The sequence below is a fragment of the Chelonoidis abingdonii genome, chromosome 8 (genome assembly GCF_003597395.2).
Source record: "Chelonoidis abingdonii isolate Lonesome George chromosome 8, CheloAbing_2.0, whole genome shotgun sequence".
Lineage (NCBI taxonomy): Eukaryota > Metazoa > Chordata > Testudines > Testudinidae > Chelonoidis > Chelonoidis abingdonii.
The window spans coordinates 102,907,708-102,924,322 of record NC_133776.1 but is presented as its reverse complement, the minus strand read 5'-3'; the positions used below and the strand labels follow the sequence as shown (position 1 = coordinate 102,924,322).

The 16,615-nt window shown below is 47.7% G+C and overlaps 1 protein-coding gene across 2 annotated transcripts in view; it reads right to left on the bottom strand.

Annotated features, from left to right (window-relative positions):
• FRMD7 (FERM domain containing 7) overlaps positions 1-16,404 on the bottom strand; it is a 28,219-nt gene extending 11,815 nt beyond the window's left edge. For both annotated transcript variants that reach the window (XM_075068902.1, XM_075068903.1), the window contains exons 1-3: positions 16,253-16,404; positions 3,934-4,038; positions 2,255-2,297 (exon numbers count right to left, since the gene is read on the bottom strand). In XM_075068902.1, the coding sequence (XP_074925003.1) occupies positions 2,255-2,297; positions 3,934-4,038; positions 16,253-16,309 (205 nt within the window). In that variant the 5' untranslated portion in view covers positions 16,310-16,404. The remainder of the gene's footprint in view (positions 1-2,254; positions 2,298-3,933; positions 4,039-16,252) is intronic.
• Between the last annotated feature and the right edge of the window lie 211 nt (positions 16,405-16,615).

Here is a 16,615-nt window from a genome sequence, read left to right as displayed (position 1 = left end):
GAGACTAAGGCGTTGGCTTCACCACAGAGCTTACAGCGGCACAGCGAGTGCAGATGCTCTCAGCCGATCAGAGAGGAGAGAGTTCTCCTGTCAACGTTACGATGCCAGTGCCCGCAAGCAGCGGTAGCTATGGCAGCCGGAGACAGAGCACTGTCCACACCAGCACTCACCTTGCTCAGGGGGGTGATATATTCACCCCCCAAGCCACATAACTTAGACCAGCCTCAGCTGCAGTGTGTGCCAGGAGCCAGGAGGCCGATGTCTGGGCCTGCAGCCTTGCCCCTTGAAATGTCTCAGGGCGCAGCTTAGCCCTGCCTTGCTCTGGGGGACTCCCCGAAGGACAATGTACTTCGAGGCACCCCAGGAGTTACGTACATACATATTGGCTTCCCTGACACAGCAGTAAGGACAGAATCACCTGTTCCTCTCAGAGCCCGGGGGGTGACATATGAATAGAAGGCAGAAATCACCTTGAAGCAGCAGGGAAAAGCTGAGCAATTCACAGGCACAACGATTTGGCAGCAGCCTCTGAAATGGCAGAGCTGGTGGGGAGGGGTCATGGCGGGAGAGCAGGGGGTGGGGGCACCACCACCATAAGGACAGTTGTGTTTCAGGACAGCACGAAACAGAACGTGCGTATGCAAAACCTGCAAAGGGGCTGCTGCATTTCTAACCTGCAGACAGCAGGTTGAAAGCATGTGGCACGCCTGCTTCTGAGCTGTGGCAAAACACCCAGAGCTAACACGTCACAGCCACGAAGCAGGTGCCTCACTCACCAGCCTTTCACTCATGCTGAAATGCATGGAATGCAATGCTGCAATCAAGCCCCAATGCTTTGTTCTGCAGCCTCATCTCCCGCAAACAGGAACTGTGAGTTCACGTGGCTTAGTTCAGCAGATACCTGAGCTTGATCTCGCTTGCAAATTCATTTTTGAAAATCATAATCTAAGCTTATGGGGAAATGGTTTAGATGATTGGCTTTGTATCTGGCAGTCTGCAGGTCACCTTGGGCTAATCCCAGCTGGGATGGGATGTTCTAGGTTGGAATGCATCTCTCCAGCACCCGGCCTCGCTGCCGCCTACACCATGCATAGACTAGTGCTTAATTGTAATGAAAGAGGTGCCAGGCTCAAGCAAACTTTTACATTCATAACTGATGCAGTAAGCCCGGAGGTGCCGGAGCTCTGAACCGCCAGGCCCGGAGGTGCCGGGGCTCTGAAATGCCAGAGCTCTGAACCGCCAGGCCCGGGGCTCTGAACTGCCAGGCTTAGAGGTGCTGGGGCTCTGAACCGTCAGGCCCGGGGTGCCGGGGCTCTGAACCTCGAGGCCCAGAGGTGCCGGGGCTACAAACAGCCAGGCCCCGAGGTGCCAGGGCTCAGCCCTGGCTCAGATTAAGTACTGGCATATACCCGGTGCTAGCCTATGCACAGGAGTGAATTTCACCTGTTACAGCCCCTTTGCTTGTGTAAGGGTTGCAGAGGCCAGCTCATAGCTGTACTGTGAGCCAGTGATACTCAGCCTGCGGCTCGCGAGCCCCGAGTGGGTCTTTACTGCGTCTGCTGTGGCTCTTTGCAGCACAAGATATTAAAATACTGTGTGATTTCACTATTAACCAACCTGTTATTAACCAATCAGGAGGCTTTTATTATGTTATTAACCAATTAAGTTATCAACGTGCACAAATTTATTAACCTGTTTGCTGTAAGAATAATATATATGTACAGTAAATATGTCCCCATCATGCTGTTTGTATTAGAATAGTACTATAGTAAATGAAACAATGAATTCATATCACTGGGGCTCTTTGGGGTAATGTCGCTCGCTAATTTGGCTCCTGAATCACTGAGGTCTGAGTATCGCTGCTCTATGGGCACATAGCTACACTCCAGACAGAAAAGTAGCTTTTGGCCAAACTCTGATCAGGCATGTGAGCTGCCAGGATCTCGCAGCCTGAGGTTTGTTACAGACAGGACAGCATTACCATTGCTCTGCTGACCGACCGAGATCCAGAGCATCACAAGTCGAGCCCAGCTCCTATGGCCACTAGACTTTCACAGGCTGTAAAATGGACCGTGAAGACTTGGCAAACAGCCCCACTCAACCTCCCAGCACGAGGTGAACCCAAGCAAATACCAGAACCTGAAAGCCCATGTCCCCAAGCGTCAGCCAGTTCATGAATGTGCCAGTGAGACTTCTGGTACTAGCTGAGCTTTGTCTGCAGCGGCTAGCGCACAGGTATTCCTTGGACACTTACTTTTCATCTGTTTTGTTATGGGTTTTAGAAGCTCCAGCCAAACCTGCAATAACAGCAAGGAAGAAGTCGGTGAAGACACAGCATGATGCACTGGGTTTGTGTAAATAGAAACAACACTATGTGTCAGGAGAGAAAGTAGCAAAAATACTGGTCTGCTGAGCCAAGAAAAACCTAAAGCGTGACCTGCCAGTAATAGGGGAGGGGAGAATAATACACCCAGCTGGGCCGTGTTCTCCCACTGCAGGATGTGAGGAAGTCACTCAAGCACACTGAAGTCAATGGTAATTAGAATAATAGAATGTCAGGGTTGGAAGGGACCTCAGGAGGTATCTAGTCCAACCCCCTGCTCAAAGCAGGACCAACCCCAACTAAAACATCCCAGCCAGGGCTTTGTCAAGCCTGACCTTAAAAACCTCTAAGGAAGGAGATTCCACCACCTCCCTAGGTAACCCATTCCAGTGCTTCACCACCCTCCTAGTGAAATAGTTTTTCCTAATATCCAACCTAAACCTCCCCCACTGCAACTTGTGACCATTGCGCTTATCCTTAGGGGAAGAATTAGGACCAGGACGCTCAAGAATTTTGACAGTTTCACCTTTACTTCCACTTTTGTAGTGCCCAGGGGGGTGCAGAAACCTCATTGATCTCATTGTGCAACAAGAAGAAATGGGGGGAAATCCCAGTCAAGACTAAAATTCCTTTTAAAAAGCATGCGTAGGCTCTGAACAGCTCCGCTGACAAATGAGTAGGCCAGAAAGCCCCCTGGGAAGCCCCTATGCTTGCAAGGGTCATGGCACAGCCTTTGTCCCCAGCAAAGGGGTTGGGGCGCAGGCTTAGCTTGGGTGGCTCCTACTCAGCAGCACAGCAGAGGGGCTAAGACAGGCTCCCTGCCTGTCCTGGCTGAACTCTATGCCCCAGAAGAGGCCAGCAGGTCTGGCTCCTAGGCAGGGGGGCTAGGTGGCTCCTTGCGCTGCTCTCGCCCACTGGCACCATCCCCCCCAGCTCCCATTGACCACAGTTCCCAACCAACGGGAATGCGGAGCCGGTGCTTGGGGTGGGGAGAGCGCATGGAGCCCTGTGGCCCCCTGCTTAGGTGCCTGACCTGCTGGCTGCTTCCGGGACACAGTGCAGAGCCAGGACAGGAAGGGACTAGCCTGCTTAGCCGGGCAGCACCGTCAATCAGACTTTTAATGTCCCAGGCGGGGGTGCTGTCCGGAGCCGCCAGGGTCCCTTTTTGACCAGGTGTTCCAGTCAAAAACCAGACACCTGCCAACCCTATGCTGTGATAGGCAGGGCGGGTAGAAGAGGGGCAGGACAGGAGCAGAATGGGGAGAGGAGGTTGTGGGTGCAGACAGGCGCAGAGTGGGTGGGTGGATGGGAAGGTGCTGGGGTTAGGGGCAGACGTCAGGAAAGGAAGCAGGACCAGCAATGTGATGTGTGTTATCGTGTCACTAAAGACTGTATCATGCTGCCTATGCACAAGGTGGCAACATTCCCATTGCACGGCAGCCTTGCTTCTGCCATTTCCCACCTTTCAGTGCTTTACTTTGCAACCTTCATGTTTGTCGGAACCTAATTCTGAAATGTAAAAGCTATGTAACAATGGAAGCTCAGGACTGCTGAATGCTGCCTTTGCCAAGTGCTGTGTTTCATTCAGAGGGAACTTGAATGTCACTCACATTGTTTCCGGCCTGGCTTTGGAATTCCAGTCCGAAGTATTCCTTCTCCGCCAGGCGCAGGTGGCTGCAACTCAGGTTGAACAACCCTTTGCCAGAGGACTTTTGCTAGCAAACAAAAAGCTCGTTAGAAGCAGCGCAATGGGCAATGTCCGGAGCAAGAGGTTAACTGATGTCACCGATGTCAATAAGAAACTCCAGGCATGAATCTTTGAAGTTATTTTTGGGCCCCTAGGCTAAGACGTCTTGCCTGCAAAGTAGCCAGTACAATTTTGGGCTGAGACAAATAATAAATTCAGTAAAAATAACAAACACAATAAAACAAACATACACATCCCATATACAGATGTCTCATAATTATTTTATTCTTCTGTAGGCCTTACAATGCCCTGCATGCCTTTGCTGTTTCCTTCCCTTTGTCAGGTGCAGTCAGTATGTAATGTGCACAGCAGAGAACCGGAGTCAGAATCTTACTAAACTGCCATGGGCCTGAATCGGATCTCATGCTGGGGAGACTCAGGGCTAGCTCCACTGAAGTTCGGAGAGTTTCACTGGTATAAAGAGTTACCTCTAGAGTGTGCACGTGTGTGCACATGTGTACACACACACACACACACACACACACACAATGTACAGAGGCCTTAACTTCAAAAGTAACTAGTGACTCTGTGTGCTTTTGGTTTGGGGTATTTTTTAGGTCTGCAGAACCTAAACAAAGGCTGATTTTCACACTGAGCACCCACTCTTTGAAAGTCAGGCGCCTTTAAGATGTCTCCAGTTGGGCACTGAAAAAAGTTCATGAGTCACTTTTGAAAACGTAGTCTTAGGAAACATAAACTTACAGTGTATAAAGCTTTTCTAATTATTATATTCCACCACACACTGGTGCAGTGCACGACACAGGTTATGCCAGCCAGCCCAAAAGAGTGCCGTAAAACCTTAACTGTACCTCAGCACATCATGTAGCTGACACACGCCACATACTGAACAGAAGAAATATTTCAGAGAGTTTTAACAAGTGTCATTGGGCTGTTTTTGTTACCTTGAAAATGTTTCTTTTCCACCTAAGCTGGCAGCATGATCTGGAGACAAACCTTATTCAAGAAAGGCAAGTTGCCGCGCATTTGAGCTAGAAGTAAACTACTAAATGCAGCATGTGTCATTCTCTTAGTCTTTTGAATTAAAACTCTTTGCGGAGAATAAAATAAGCAAAGTTTTTCACAACTCCCAGGAATTGGATACATGAAAAAAAATCTGGACAAACTCTTAGTTTATTTTGCTGCCTTTTAACAACAGTTGGAGCAAGAGCGATTCAGATAATGCAGTGATGTTTCCTGAAGATAAATGCGCTATGCTCAGAACCATCATATGAAAATATCACGTGAAATCAGGGTTGCCATGGCAAAAGCATTTAATTCACCAGCGAGCTGGAAGTGAATATCAAACCTGTGTAACTTGTTGGTGCACACAGATCTGCTGCCGGAGAGCTGGTAAATTAATAGGGCACCCTGCTGAAAAGTTGGTGGCATACCTTTAATGTCTTGGGAATGATGGGAAAGATGAAGAAAAAAGAGTCTGCCTGCGGTGAAAAAAGGAAGCTGAAAATTGGACTGGCCAAAATATGAGCACCTAGTGGTGCTCACTCCTCTAAAACCAGAGCTATGCAAAGTACTGTCCATCTGACCTGAGATTTGCAAACTGCCTACAGGATTTGGCTATTTAAATTAATGGAATTCAAGCATTCAAATCATCCCATCAACTTTTCCTGGACCCCTGTCTCTGGCCAAGGAGTCTCCCTGGCTCTGCACTCACTGCGTTTGTCACAGGCTGTTTAAGCAAAGCAGGGTTCTCCCCACCCGGGTCAGCCAGTTGTCAATCAGGGCAAGCATTATTACACTGACATCCTTTCTGGCCAGTTCTAGGGGCTGGCTAGGTGCACATTAAAGAATCTTTAGCACTTTGGGAAAGGGTAAGGGGATGCCTCAATAGCCTCTCTCCGTAACAAAAGGGGCAGAAGTCCAAAGCTTTGGGGGAGCTCACTGCACAGGGGCTGCAATGTTGGAAATACAGAGTCTATTGCAGTACTGTGATAGTTTTACTAACGCATTGCAGGTACATAGTGCCATGCTCCCAAGGATATCAGTGCGCTTCAGACATTTTCATTCATCTGCATAACTCTTTGATGTTTGAGCCCACTATCATTTGTATCTGGGAAACTTAAATCAGCAAGCTTAAGTGGGTTACCTGAGTTTTCCCAATGATCGATTGGCACAGCTGGGAATAGAACCCAGATGTCCTAGTGCTCATCCCCAGACACTAGCAGATCACATTTCAGGATCTGAAGAAGAGCTCCGTGTAGTTCACATGCTCGTCTCTTTCACCAGCAGCGGTTGGTCCAGTAACAGATATTACCTCACTCTCCTTGTCTCTTACAAAACACTAAACATTCAGCAATGAAGAGGGGTTGGTATGAAAGCAAGTTTAAAGCAGGACAATAAGTAGCCTTAACTTTCAAGTGACTTTCCTGAGATAAAGCTCTTATGCAGGAAATAGCACTGGCAGGCAAATGGATTGCAGAGTCCCTTCCCAGGGGAAGAGGAGGTGACTTGAAAACTGCAACTTGTTCAGAGCAATACGTCCATGCTGCACGCTAATAGCAACTCTTTGTCGCTCACGGGGGGCGGAAATTGCTAGCCCCGCGTGCTAAGCCTGCTGCAAAGTGACAGCATAATAATAGTGTTCTTGCTCCAGCAAGCCTCATTTGCCTCAAAATTACTAGATCCCAAGGATAATTAAAACAATTATAATTGTTTATTTCCATGCTAGAATTGTCAAGCATTGTAGCCTGTGATGGGCAGCCGGAAGAGAGAAGCACTCACTGTCTTCTCACAGGCGCATTACTCACTTTCAGGCTTTGGATCACGCCACACATGGCATCACTTGCACCAGAAGAGTGCCTGTCATGGCTTTCTTGGAGGAGAGAGGAACTTTTGTCTCCCAATCTCTTTCCTGTATCTCCTGCCTCTGCTCTACAAACCTGTTCACCCCTCGCTCTTTCTCTTCTCCCACCCCTCCAATCACGCCTGTCCTCTTTAACAGCTGCTGCCGTCTCTTGGGACCTGCTTTTTAGTGCACATTATGATGAGCATTACCAGTAACCAGGCCCCAAACTGAACAAAAAGAAGTGAGTGCAGCCTGGCTGCTGGCTGGGCTCAGACACCCTGAGGCAGGGACAATGGGCTGCAGCCCCAGCTGGCGTAACGTACACCAGCTCCCTTGCCACTGGTGGAACTACGCCAGTAGACACTAGCCGGGGACAAAATCCCAGTATTTCCAAAGCATTGAAAGTGTTCAAGTGAAGCTGTAAATAAATAGCCAGAATTAATCCTAGACACTCTCCCAAACTGTGGGAAACCCGGCAAACAACCACTGCCCAGAACCTCCCTGCAACCAGCACTTCTGCAATGTCACATGAGGGAGGGTGTCTAGCGGCGAAGGCAGGAGACCTGAGTGCCAGGCTCTGCTTTGCCCTGACCTGTGGCATGACTTTGGGGCGAGTCTCTGCACCTCTGTGTCCCTCCCACCCTTGGTCTGGCTTGGATTGTGTGCTCTCCCAGACAACCGCTGCCTCTGACTCTGCATTGTGCAGCACCTAGCGTCAGGGGCTCTTACCTGATTCAGCCTCTCTACTGTAATACAAACAACTAACACCAGGCGTTTGCCCAGCGAGGGGCTCCCAGAAACACTGCTGCGGGGCAACAGTGCCCCAAGGCAAGGCTGGAGAAATAGCACACCGACACACAGCGCTAGGGCAGGGAGCCCACCTACCCACCCTGTCCTCTCCAGGCAGCATGACCTCCAGGTTCTGAGGTAACCAAAGAGGGTCGAGCCTGACAGGTCCATCTTCCCCAGGGATGAGGCAGGAAAGGAGGCATGTGAGAGGGAGGTGGTGCAGAGGTAAGAAGCATTTTGCATTTGGAGACTGAGCCAAATACTGGATTTAGGTTACAAGTGAAAGGAACGTGAGGCCATCCGCTCGTCGGTGGCACATTCCAAATACCACACTTGTCAACACCTTGAGCTCCTTGGCTCGGCTTCTGTCCCCCACCAGATCCAGCGAGCTGACTCAGATGCTATTTTAAAATCAAAAGAGACGACTTTCTCTTGCTATCCAACATTTGGGGTGTCCTCACTCCCAATTTGCTAAGCACTAAGAGGCCGCGAGCGCCACCATCTATAATTACTTCAAAAAACATTCATTACTAGCAGGTATCATGTGAGATCACAGGGCAGCCTCGTTGTCAGAGACGACTAGTGGTAAAGAAGCAGATGGAATGTGTGGAAGTCGCTGATGGAGGAGCGGGACAGTAATTCATTCCTAGTTAACATACTCAGTCATTATTTGTACAGCATCAGCGTTTGAGGAGCTTTAGAGAGAGGCCCAGCTAGACAGTCCCTGCCCCAGGAGGTTACAATGCAGGCAGCATACAAAAGCCTTCAGGCACAGGGCGGTGTGTAAGGTTACTCAAAGTTGGAGCCAAATTTCTACCCCTCATGGTTCAGAAGCACAAAAACTAATGTTCCCCTCCCAGTTTATTTATTTTTAAATCTCATTTTTTTAAGCCAATCTCATGATTTGGGGGGCCTGACTAATGAGTTTTTAACACTTCAAGTCAGTGGAACCGTACATTTCCCTTGAGTTTAGTGACACTTTTTAGTCTGCTCAGTGTAACGCTGTCAGCGAAAGTGACGCCCTTGGTGTGAGAGGCAGCCCTGGGGCTCCTGGGCACACAGAGAACCGCGTGTTTGAAGGAGATCTTGAAAGAAGAGAAGGAGAACTGATTACAACCCTTAACATATTTGATTATTGTTATCAGGTCTCTCTCCATCTTATTTTCTCAAGACAAAATATATCCAGTTTTTTTAAACCTTCCTTCCTGGGTCAGGGTTTCTAAACCTTTTATCAAGTTTGTTCATCTTTCTACAGGTTTTTTAGAATCACCTTTTGGAATACAATTGAGAATTCTACACCTACTCCACAACGTTTTAAGGTTGCTCGAAAATATGTCACCTACAGAAAGGATATGATTATCTATTTAATTCTGGAGGTATTCAGCATCATTTCCATAGGACGTTTCCAACAGGGTTGTGTCTACCCAAAGTGCCCAGACCACTGTAGCGTTCTAGAGGTACTCAGCTGCTTTTGTGCCACGCATCCCACGAAAGTGGTACCTGACAGGGGGACTGGGTTGTGAGACACTGAGAAGCCAATTCAGCCCCATCTCACAGGTGAGATGCCCCATGCTAGTAACAACAGGAAGAGGCATATGCTGTTGCACCAATTGGGTGTTCCAGGCTCCAGCTGTCACTGTCCACCTGGTGGCAGGAAGTGCTGTTTGTGCGAAGGAACCAGTGTAAAGCTGTTCCGGGGGCCAATGTAGCCCTAGGTAGGAATACTCCTCAGTGGCGAGAGTAAGTGGCAGGCTAAGTTTTCTTTGCTTGGGTTCAGCCATGTCTGGAGCTGTTTGGGATGGAGGAATCACCCAAAAGGATGCCCAGTTATTTCTGGAGAATGGTGAATACCTCCAGGAGGGGACTGGAGTTGCCATCTTCAGAAAGAAACTTCACTCCAGAATAAAGATAACCCCACTCAGCCAGGCACGGAGCCTGCATCCAGCTCCCTGCATGTAGACATAAATAGGTTCCCCATTTGACCGGGTCCACCACCATCACAACAAAGAATAGCAGTATTGCAAGCAGCCTGCAGTCTGCTGCAATGTGCTTAGGCAGATGCAACAATGAGCAGGTTGACAAAACAATTTGGCATATCCCAATCCAGCTATACATATGAACTTGCTGAAAAAGAGTCCTGGTCTTCAGGGTCTTCGCTCTTTCAGTTCTCAGAAGGACTCCTCCTCCTCCTCCTATGCTAGCAACAGCCATGTTAAAATGCAGTGGTTTCTCCCATAGTCCGGGCTAGGTCATAGGATGTGATCCAACATCCATTCAAGTGACTGGGAGTGTTTCCACTCTGAACTGGGAATGAGCCCTTAGCACCAATGACAGTTTTGGTGATTCAAACCCTTGCCCAGTGCTACTGGAATGAGACCACCAACTTTGTTGTTTCTGCAGAATCTTACGTAAGAACATCAGAAGACCTTAAGAATGGCCATTTTGGGTCAGGCCAATGGTCATCTAGCCCAGGATCCTGTCTTCTGACAGTGGCTGATACCAGATGCTTCAGAGGGAATGAACAGAACAGGGCAATTACTGAGTGATCCATCCTGTCGTCCACTCCCAGGTTCTGGCAGTCAGAGGCTCAGGGACACCCAGAGCATGGGGTTGCATCCCTGACTATCTTGGATAATAGCCACTGCTGGGCCTAGCCTCCATGAATTTATCTAATTTTTTTTTTAACCCCTGTTATACTTTTGGTCTTGACAACATCCCCTGGCAAGGAGTTCCACAAGTTGACTGTGCATTGTCTGAAGAAGTACTTCCTTATGTTTGTTTAAACCTGCTGCCTATTAGCTTCACTGGCTGACCTCTGGTTTTTGTGTTATGTGAAATGGTAAATAACACTTCCCTAGTCACTTTTTCCACACCGGTCATGATTTTATAGACCTCTATCGTATCTCCCTTTAGTTGTTTTTTTTCCAAGCTGAACAGTTCCAGTCTTTTTAATCTCTCCTCAAACGTAAGCTGTTCCACACCCCTAAGCATTTCGTTGCCCTTCTCTGGACCTTTTCTATTGCTTTTTGAGATGGGGTGACAAGAACTGCGTGCACTATTCAAGGTGTGGGATATCATGGGTTTATATAGTGGCTTTATGATATTATTTGTCCCTTTCCTAATGGTTCCTAACATCCTGTTCGCTTTTTTGGCTGCTGTTGCGCATTGAGTGGATGTTTTCAGAGAACTATCCACGACTCCAAGTTCTGTTTCTTTAGTGGTATCAACTCATTTAGACCCCATCATTTTGTATGTATAACGGGGATTATGTTTTCCAGTGTCCTTTATTTTGCACTTATCAATACTGAATTTCATCTGCCATTTTGTTGCCCAGTCACCCAGTTTTGTGTGGACCCTTTGCAGCTCTTCACAGTCTCCTTAGGACTTAATTATCTTGAATAGTTTTGTATCATCTGCAAACTTTGCCACCTCACTGTTTATCCCTGTCATAAATAGATAGCTAAGGGTTAATGTTTCTTTTACCTGTAAAGGGTTAACAAAGGGAACCAAACACCTTACCAGAGGACCAATCAGGAAACAAGATTTTTCAAAGTCAGGGAGGGGATTTTTTGGGGTCTGAGTCTTTGGTCTCTCTCTCTCAGCTATGAGAAGCTTTTTTCTATCTTCTAATCTTCTGTTTCCAACTTGTAAGTACAGGTAGAAAAACAATATAGGCTTTTATGTTGTTTTGGGTGTATTTACATGTGTGTAACTTGCTGGAATGTTTCAATTTGGATATCTTTTTGACTCAGACTGTTTATTCATATTTTTCTTATAAGCAATAGCCCTGTATTGTCATCTTGTTACAGAGAATATGTTTATGTCTTTTTTCTTTCTTTTTTATATAAAGCTTTCTTTTTAAAACCTGTTTGAGTTTTTCTCTGGTTAAGGAGAAAGGAAAGACAGGGGGGAGGGGAAACACTACGCTCTGTGTTTAACTCTCCTAGTGTCCCAGGGCGGGAAGAAGCTAAGGGGGAGGAGAGATAGAATCTCTTCTGTTTCCTTGTATTTGGGGTTTGTCTCTTTGTGGAATAGAGGAGATATGCTTCTTGGTATTGTGATGTAAAGAGATTGCATCAATACTCCCAGGTTAGCCCAGAGAGGAAAGTCTGGGTGGGAGAGAGAGAGGGAAGGGAAGTGGGTTATTTCCCTTTGTTGTAGGCTCAGGGTTTCTGAGTCTTGGGGTCCCTCCAGGGAAGGTTTTGGGGAGACCAGAGGGGGCCAAAACCCTGGAAATTTTGGATGGTGGCAGCGAGATCAGATCTAAGCTGGTAAATTGAGCTTAGAGGGGTTCATGCTAGGCACCCAGATTTTTGGACACTAAGGTCCAGATTTGGGAAGAGGCTTATGATAATCCCTTTTCCAGATCATTTATGAATATGTGGAATAGCATGGGGCCCAGTACAGACCCCTGGGGGACACCACTATTTACCTCTCTCCATTCTGAAAACTGACCATTTATTCCTATCCTTTGTTTCCTGTCTTTTAGGCAGTTACTAATCCATGAGAGCACCTTCCCTCTTATCCCATGACCTCTTACTCTGCTTAAGAGCCTTTGGTAAGGAACCTCGTCAAAGGTTTTCTGCAAATCGAAATACACTGGATCCCCCCTGTCCATATGCGCATGCATCGACTTGCAAATGCAGGGCAGTCAGATCTGTTAAATTCAGTAAATTCCTGCCTTGACTCATGATAAAGGACAGGAGGATGCAGTAAATTTGTGTCCTTTGCTGGCTCTGCCTGGCAGTTAGGTTTGCTGGTTTTCAGACAAATCTTGCCCTGTAGCAAATTATACTTGCAAAGAAGCAAGCTCTGTAAACTTTCAGCTTTTGTGCGGAGCAGAAAGCAACAAAGCCGTTTTCTTGCCAGTTCTGCCCTGCTCTCGGACAGTCTAAAAAGGCTGCTGGAAATCCACTCGTCCTGCTTCGTTTAAACTAGTTCCAGCGATCGGAAGAATGTCCTGAATGACGTTACCTAAGAGCCCAGGTGCTGGACAGCTCATTCACATATGCAGGGAAAGGGAAAAGAAAGGATGTTGCTGCACTGCTGATAGGGTTGCACTATCCCACGCAGTGCGAGAAGCCAAATTACCAGGGCTGGTGCTTCCATTTAGGCGACCTAGGCAGTCGCCTAGGGCACCAGGATTTGGGGTGGCAGCATTTTGTGGCGGCAATTTGGCGGCGGGGGGTCCTTCTGCGCTCCGGGTCTTCGGCGGCAATTTGGCGGAGGGTCCTTCACTCGCTCTGGGACCCGCCACTGAAGTGCCCCGAAGACGGAAAGCGCAGAAGGACCCCCCCCCGCCACAGAATTGCCGCCGACCGGGAACGCGGCAAAAACCCTGGCGCCGCTCCTGCAAATTACGTATGTCCCACGCATGGGCATTGGGGCGAGAAGGCACAGGAGTACCCATGCCACCGCATAGGAAGCAGCCCCAGAGTTCAAGGAGGTTACTGACACTGTGGGCGGCACTGCAGGGTCCAGAGTGTTGGGCTGGGCTGTGGGTTGAGCCCTTCTACTCAGCTAGCACTGGCAGGGCTCTGCTGGGGAAAATAAAGACATGCTGGTGCTGAGAATGCTCCTCCGCTGGCACCCAGCAAGCTCATCTCTCTCCCCTGCCACTTGGGAGCTCCGTGTCTCAGCTCCCCCCTGGGTCTCAGGGCCATAACTAGGCTCTCAGAATGGCTTGTAACAAAGGGCAGTGTTCACTGGCTTAGCAATCTTCCCTAAGGAAGATTTTAGCTGTGCAGCAACGCTGATCACCATTAAGGAGCCTAACAAAATTAGGGATGGCTCGGACAATAGAATAGGTGGCACATTCATTAGGGTCTCAGAGGATCCCAAACTGGGAGGCATTGTGAACTTCAGGGAGGGCAGAAAACTGGTACAGAGGGACTGAGAGAGATTAGAAACCAGGACAGAGAACGTCAGCCTAACCTAACCAAACAGAAAGTCATGTGTCAGGGAGCAGCAAGAGAAGGATGATACTTGGAAAGCAGCGCTGCCAACACAGACCGACTAGGAAATGGCTAGACATTTCTGAACGGCGCAATCCGTTAGAACATGAAGTAGTCTCTTCAGGGAATGGTGGGTGCCTCGCCTCTGGGAAAAGCACTGGGCTCGGCCCTGTGCCTGCCCCTGGGGAAATGAACAGGTCAGGCCTCCTTCCTTGCCAGTTTCAACGGGCTCTGTGCTCTGCTCTGCTGTCAGATGGGGGAGGAAAAAGCCAGGATCGGGGTGGGGAGCATGCATGGAAGAGAGCAAGGAGGGAGCATGCAGAGAGGAGCCCTGCTGCTTCCCTCATCACTTAGAGGTCTTTTACCATGGGTCAGAGCAAGGCCCGCAGAGCAAGCAGGTACTGGACCAAGGGTGCAGCCAACAGATGCAGACTGTTCCCTTCACACAAGCAGCAAAATGCCGCAGCAGAAAGCAGTGGAGGCTGACGCTGATGGGAGCCTCACTAACTCTCCCACTGCAGCAGTAACTGGAGGGGCTCACGTCTTATAGCCCTGGGGGGAAGCCAGTGGCCTCACGGCTTCCCTGGAGATAGAAGGGAAAGGGATTGCTGGAGGGTCTGCAAAGGGACACCTGCTCCGATGTTCTGGCTGGGAGTGTTACAGACCCCCAGCCCAGCCGCCTTGCTGCTTCTGGGGTTGGGGCGGGGGAGAGGGAGGAGCTAGGCCGCATCCACAGAATCTCTTCACCCTCAAGGGATTTTGCTGCTAGAAGGAAACCAATGAGCCCTACAAGAATGCTGGTAGGAGGTAAAATGTGGCATCCCCTGGTTTGCAGATTCAGGCACTGCTTCCTTCACCTTGGATAAAGGACAAACCTGGCTGCTAACCCTGATTCTGTTGCATGTGCCTCTCTGAAATGCAGCATCAGAGCATTTTTAAAGTTTCTCCTGAGCTTGAAGTAAATGTTAGCTGCTGGGGGTGGGGGTTTGCTAGCAGCAGAAACATTTGCCCTAGCTGTTTAAAGTCTCAATTTTCCAAAAAGAGACACAGTTCTCCACCGGCTGGCACCCTTGTCTAGCTATTTACTCTAGTGCAAAGTGGGTATACGGAACATCAGCTCTGACCTGTCCAGTCCCACCTGTGGTATTTATGTCCATGGGGGACGGGTGCAAATGATTGCCCAAGGCACGAGACAGAAGGAAACAAGGCCCTTGTAGTTGGTCTCTTTTGTATTTCTTCCTCCCATTACACTAAAGCACTCTACATTTGAGAGAGCTCCCCAAAGGCAGTAAGGGTTTAGGAAGAGTCACGTCTGAGTTGCTTGAAATATCTGTTCAAAGCTTAGCCTAGAGCAATCTTTTTATTCTGGACAAGTCACTAATTCAGCTCCTCATTTATCGTAACCACAGAGCAGCAAATGCCTAAAAGAGGTTTCCAATGCTGTTCCATGCAGAAGAAAAGAAGGAAATGACTTGTAGTTGCTCTAATGGAGGCTATTTGCTGCAATAACATGTCATGCAGGGCGAGCATGCTATAATTGTCTTGTGCAAATAAGGACACAGAGATGGGGAAACTGCAGCAATATTGTATTAGCAGCATTCATTGAACTCTCACCCCCCCCACACTGATCTCGTCGTGATAAAACTTAGCATGTTTAAAAACACCTCATTTGCCAGCTGACTCCATACCTCTGCTACATTCATGTAACGAAACAAAAGGAAAAAAAAAATTCTTCCTACTTATTCCAGAGTATGGAATTACTGTATTCAAAAATGCAATTGCAAAGAAACTAAACTACAAGTGAAACTGAATACAAGTTCTCTCAGGCTATGTTATAAAATATTTCCTAGGAAATGTATTATAATTTGAATAAAATACCTTTACATAAAATAACATGGTCCCTGGAGAGAGAGAACTAAGTACTGAAATCGATCTGGTTAAATGTTATTTGAATGTGACTGTAGCGTGCTAATCTATAGTATATTCTCAATCACTCCTAGAAAGAGATGTAGACAGTAATATCACTTTGCATTTAGCTACACACAAAGCTGTAATGACGTAGGAATTAAAGGCTAATATTTTAGCGCAGATTTTACAGGTTAATATTCAAAGTTAATATTTATTAATTGTGCATAGTTAATAACTATATAGTTTTTTCCAGGTACTGTTATACAGTAAATAAGTGTCAATGGTTTTCTTTGCTTCTGTTCTCCTTATTGTAATTCCATTCTTTTTTCTCATCAGCCTGGTCTCCATGAAGACCAGCATACAGATCTTTCCCCCCATGGGCAAATTGGTTAAATATGTAATGTTTGTCCTAGACCCAGACTTTTCTTCCTGGCCAGTGCTTATGTTGGCATCCAGACAAATGAAGACAGACAGTCACACGTCAAAAATACACCCTATCCCGGCTGATTTCAAACCCATCTCCCTCACTTTTTAAAAATGGGATGCAAATGACAGTGCTCATCTTGCACTCATTAGCACTGAAACATACAAGGAGGACAACGCTACATGTTCTTTTTTCCAAAGCTGAAAACCAGAAGCTATCAGAGACCATCTCAGGGTTATGTAATCCTTCGGTGCAGCAATGACTTCAGTAATTAGAACAAAACAATAATATGATAGCCACTTACATCCACTACAAAGATCTTCTGGGAGTCATCTAAGAACTGGACTTTCAGATGCAGCATCCTTGAGCACGCAGCTGAGCTGTTAGCAAGTGCAGGAGTCTTGGTAATCTGCGCTGTGTGCCAGACAGGGTACCCTGACTCCTCTTTCACACACAATTTCACTCTCAGCTGGATGGAGAAGGCTGCAGCCACTGTTACACAGATGCAGACCTCTCTTTGGAGGGAGGTCTGGAAGCAAAGGAATGCAATGCCTGGAAAGAAACACAAATACAGTAAGCAGAGATCCCGACAGCCACCTCTTCTAAATAGCAACCTGCAATTGCTTTTTGTAAATTAACATTAAATTAGTATTAAGAGCATCCAAGG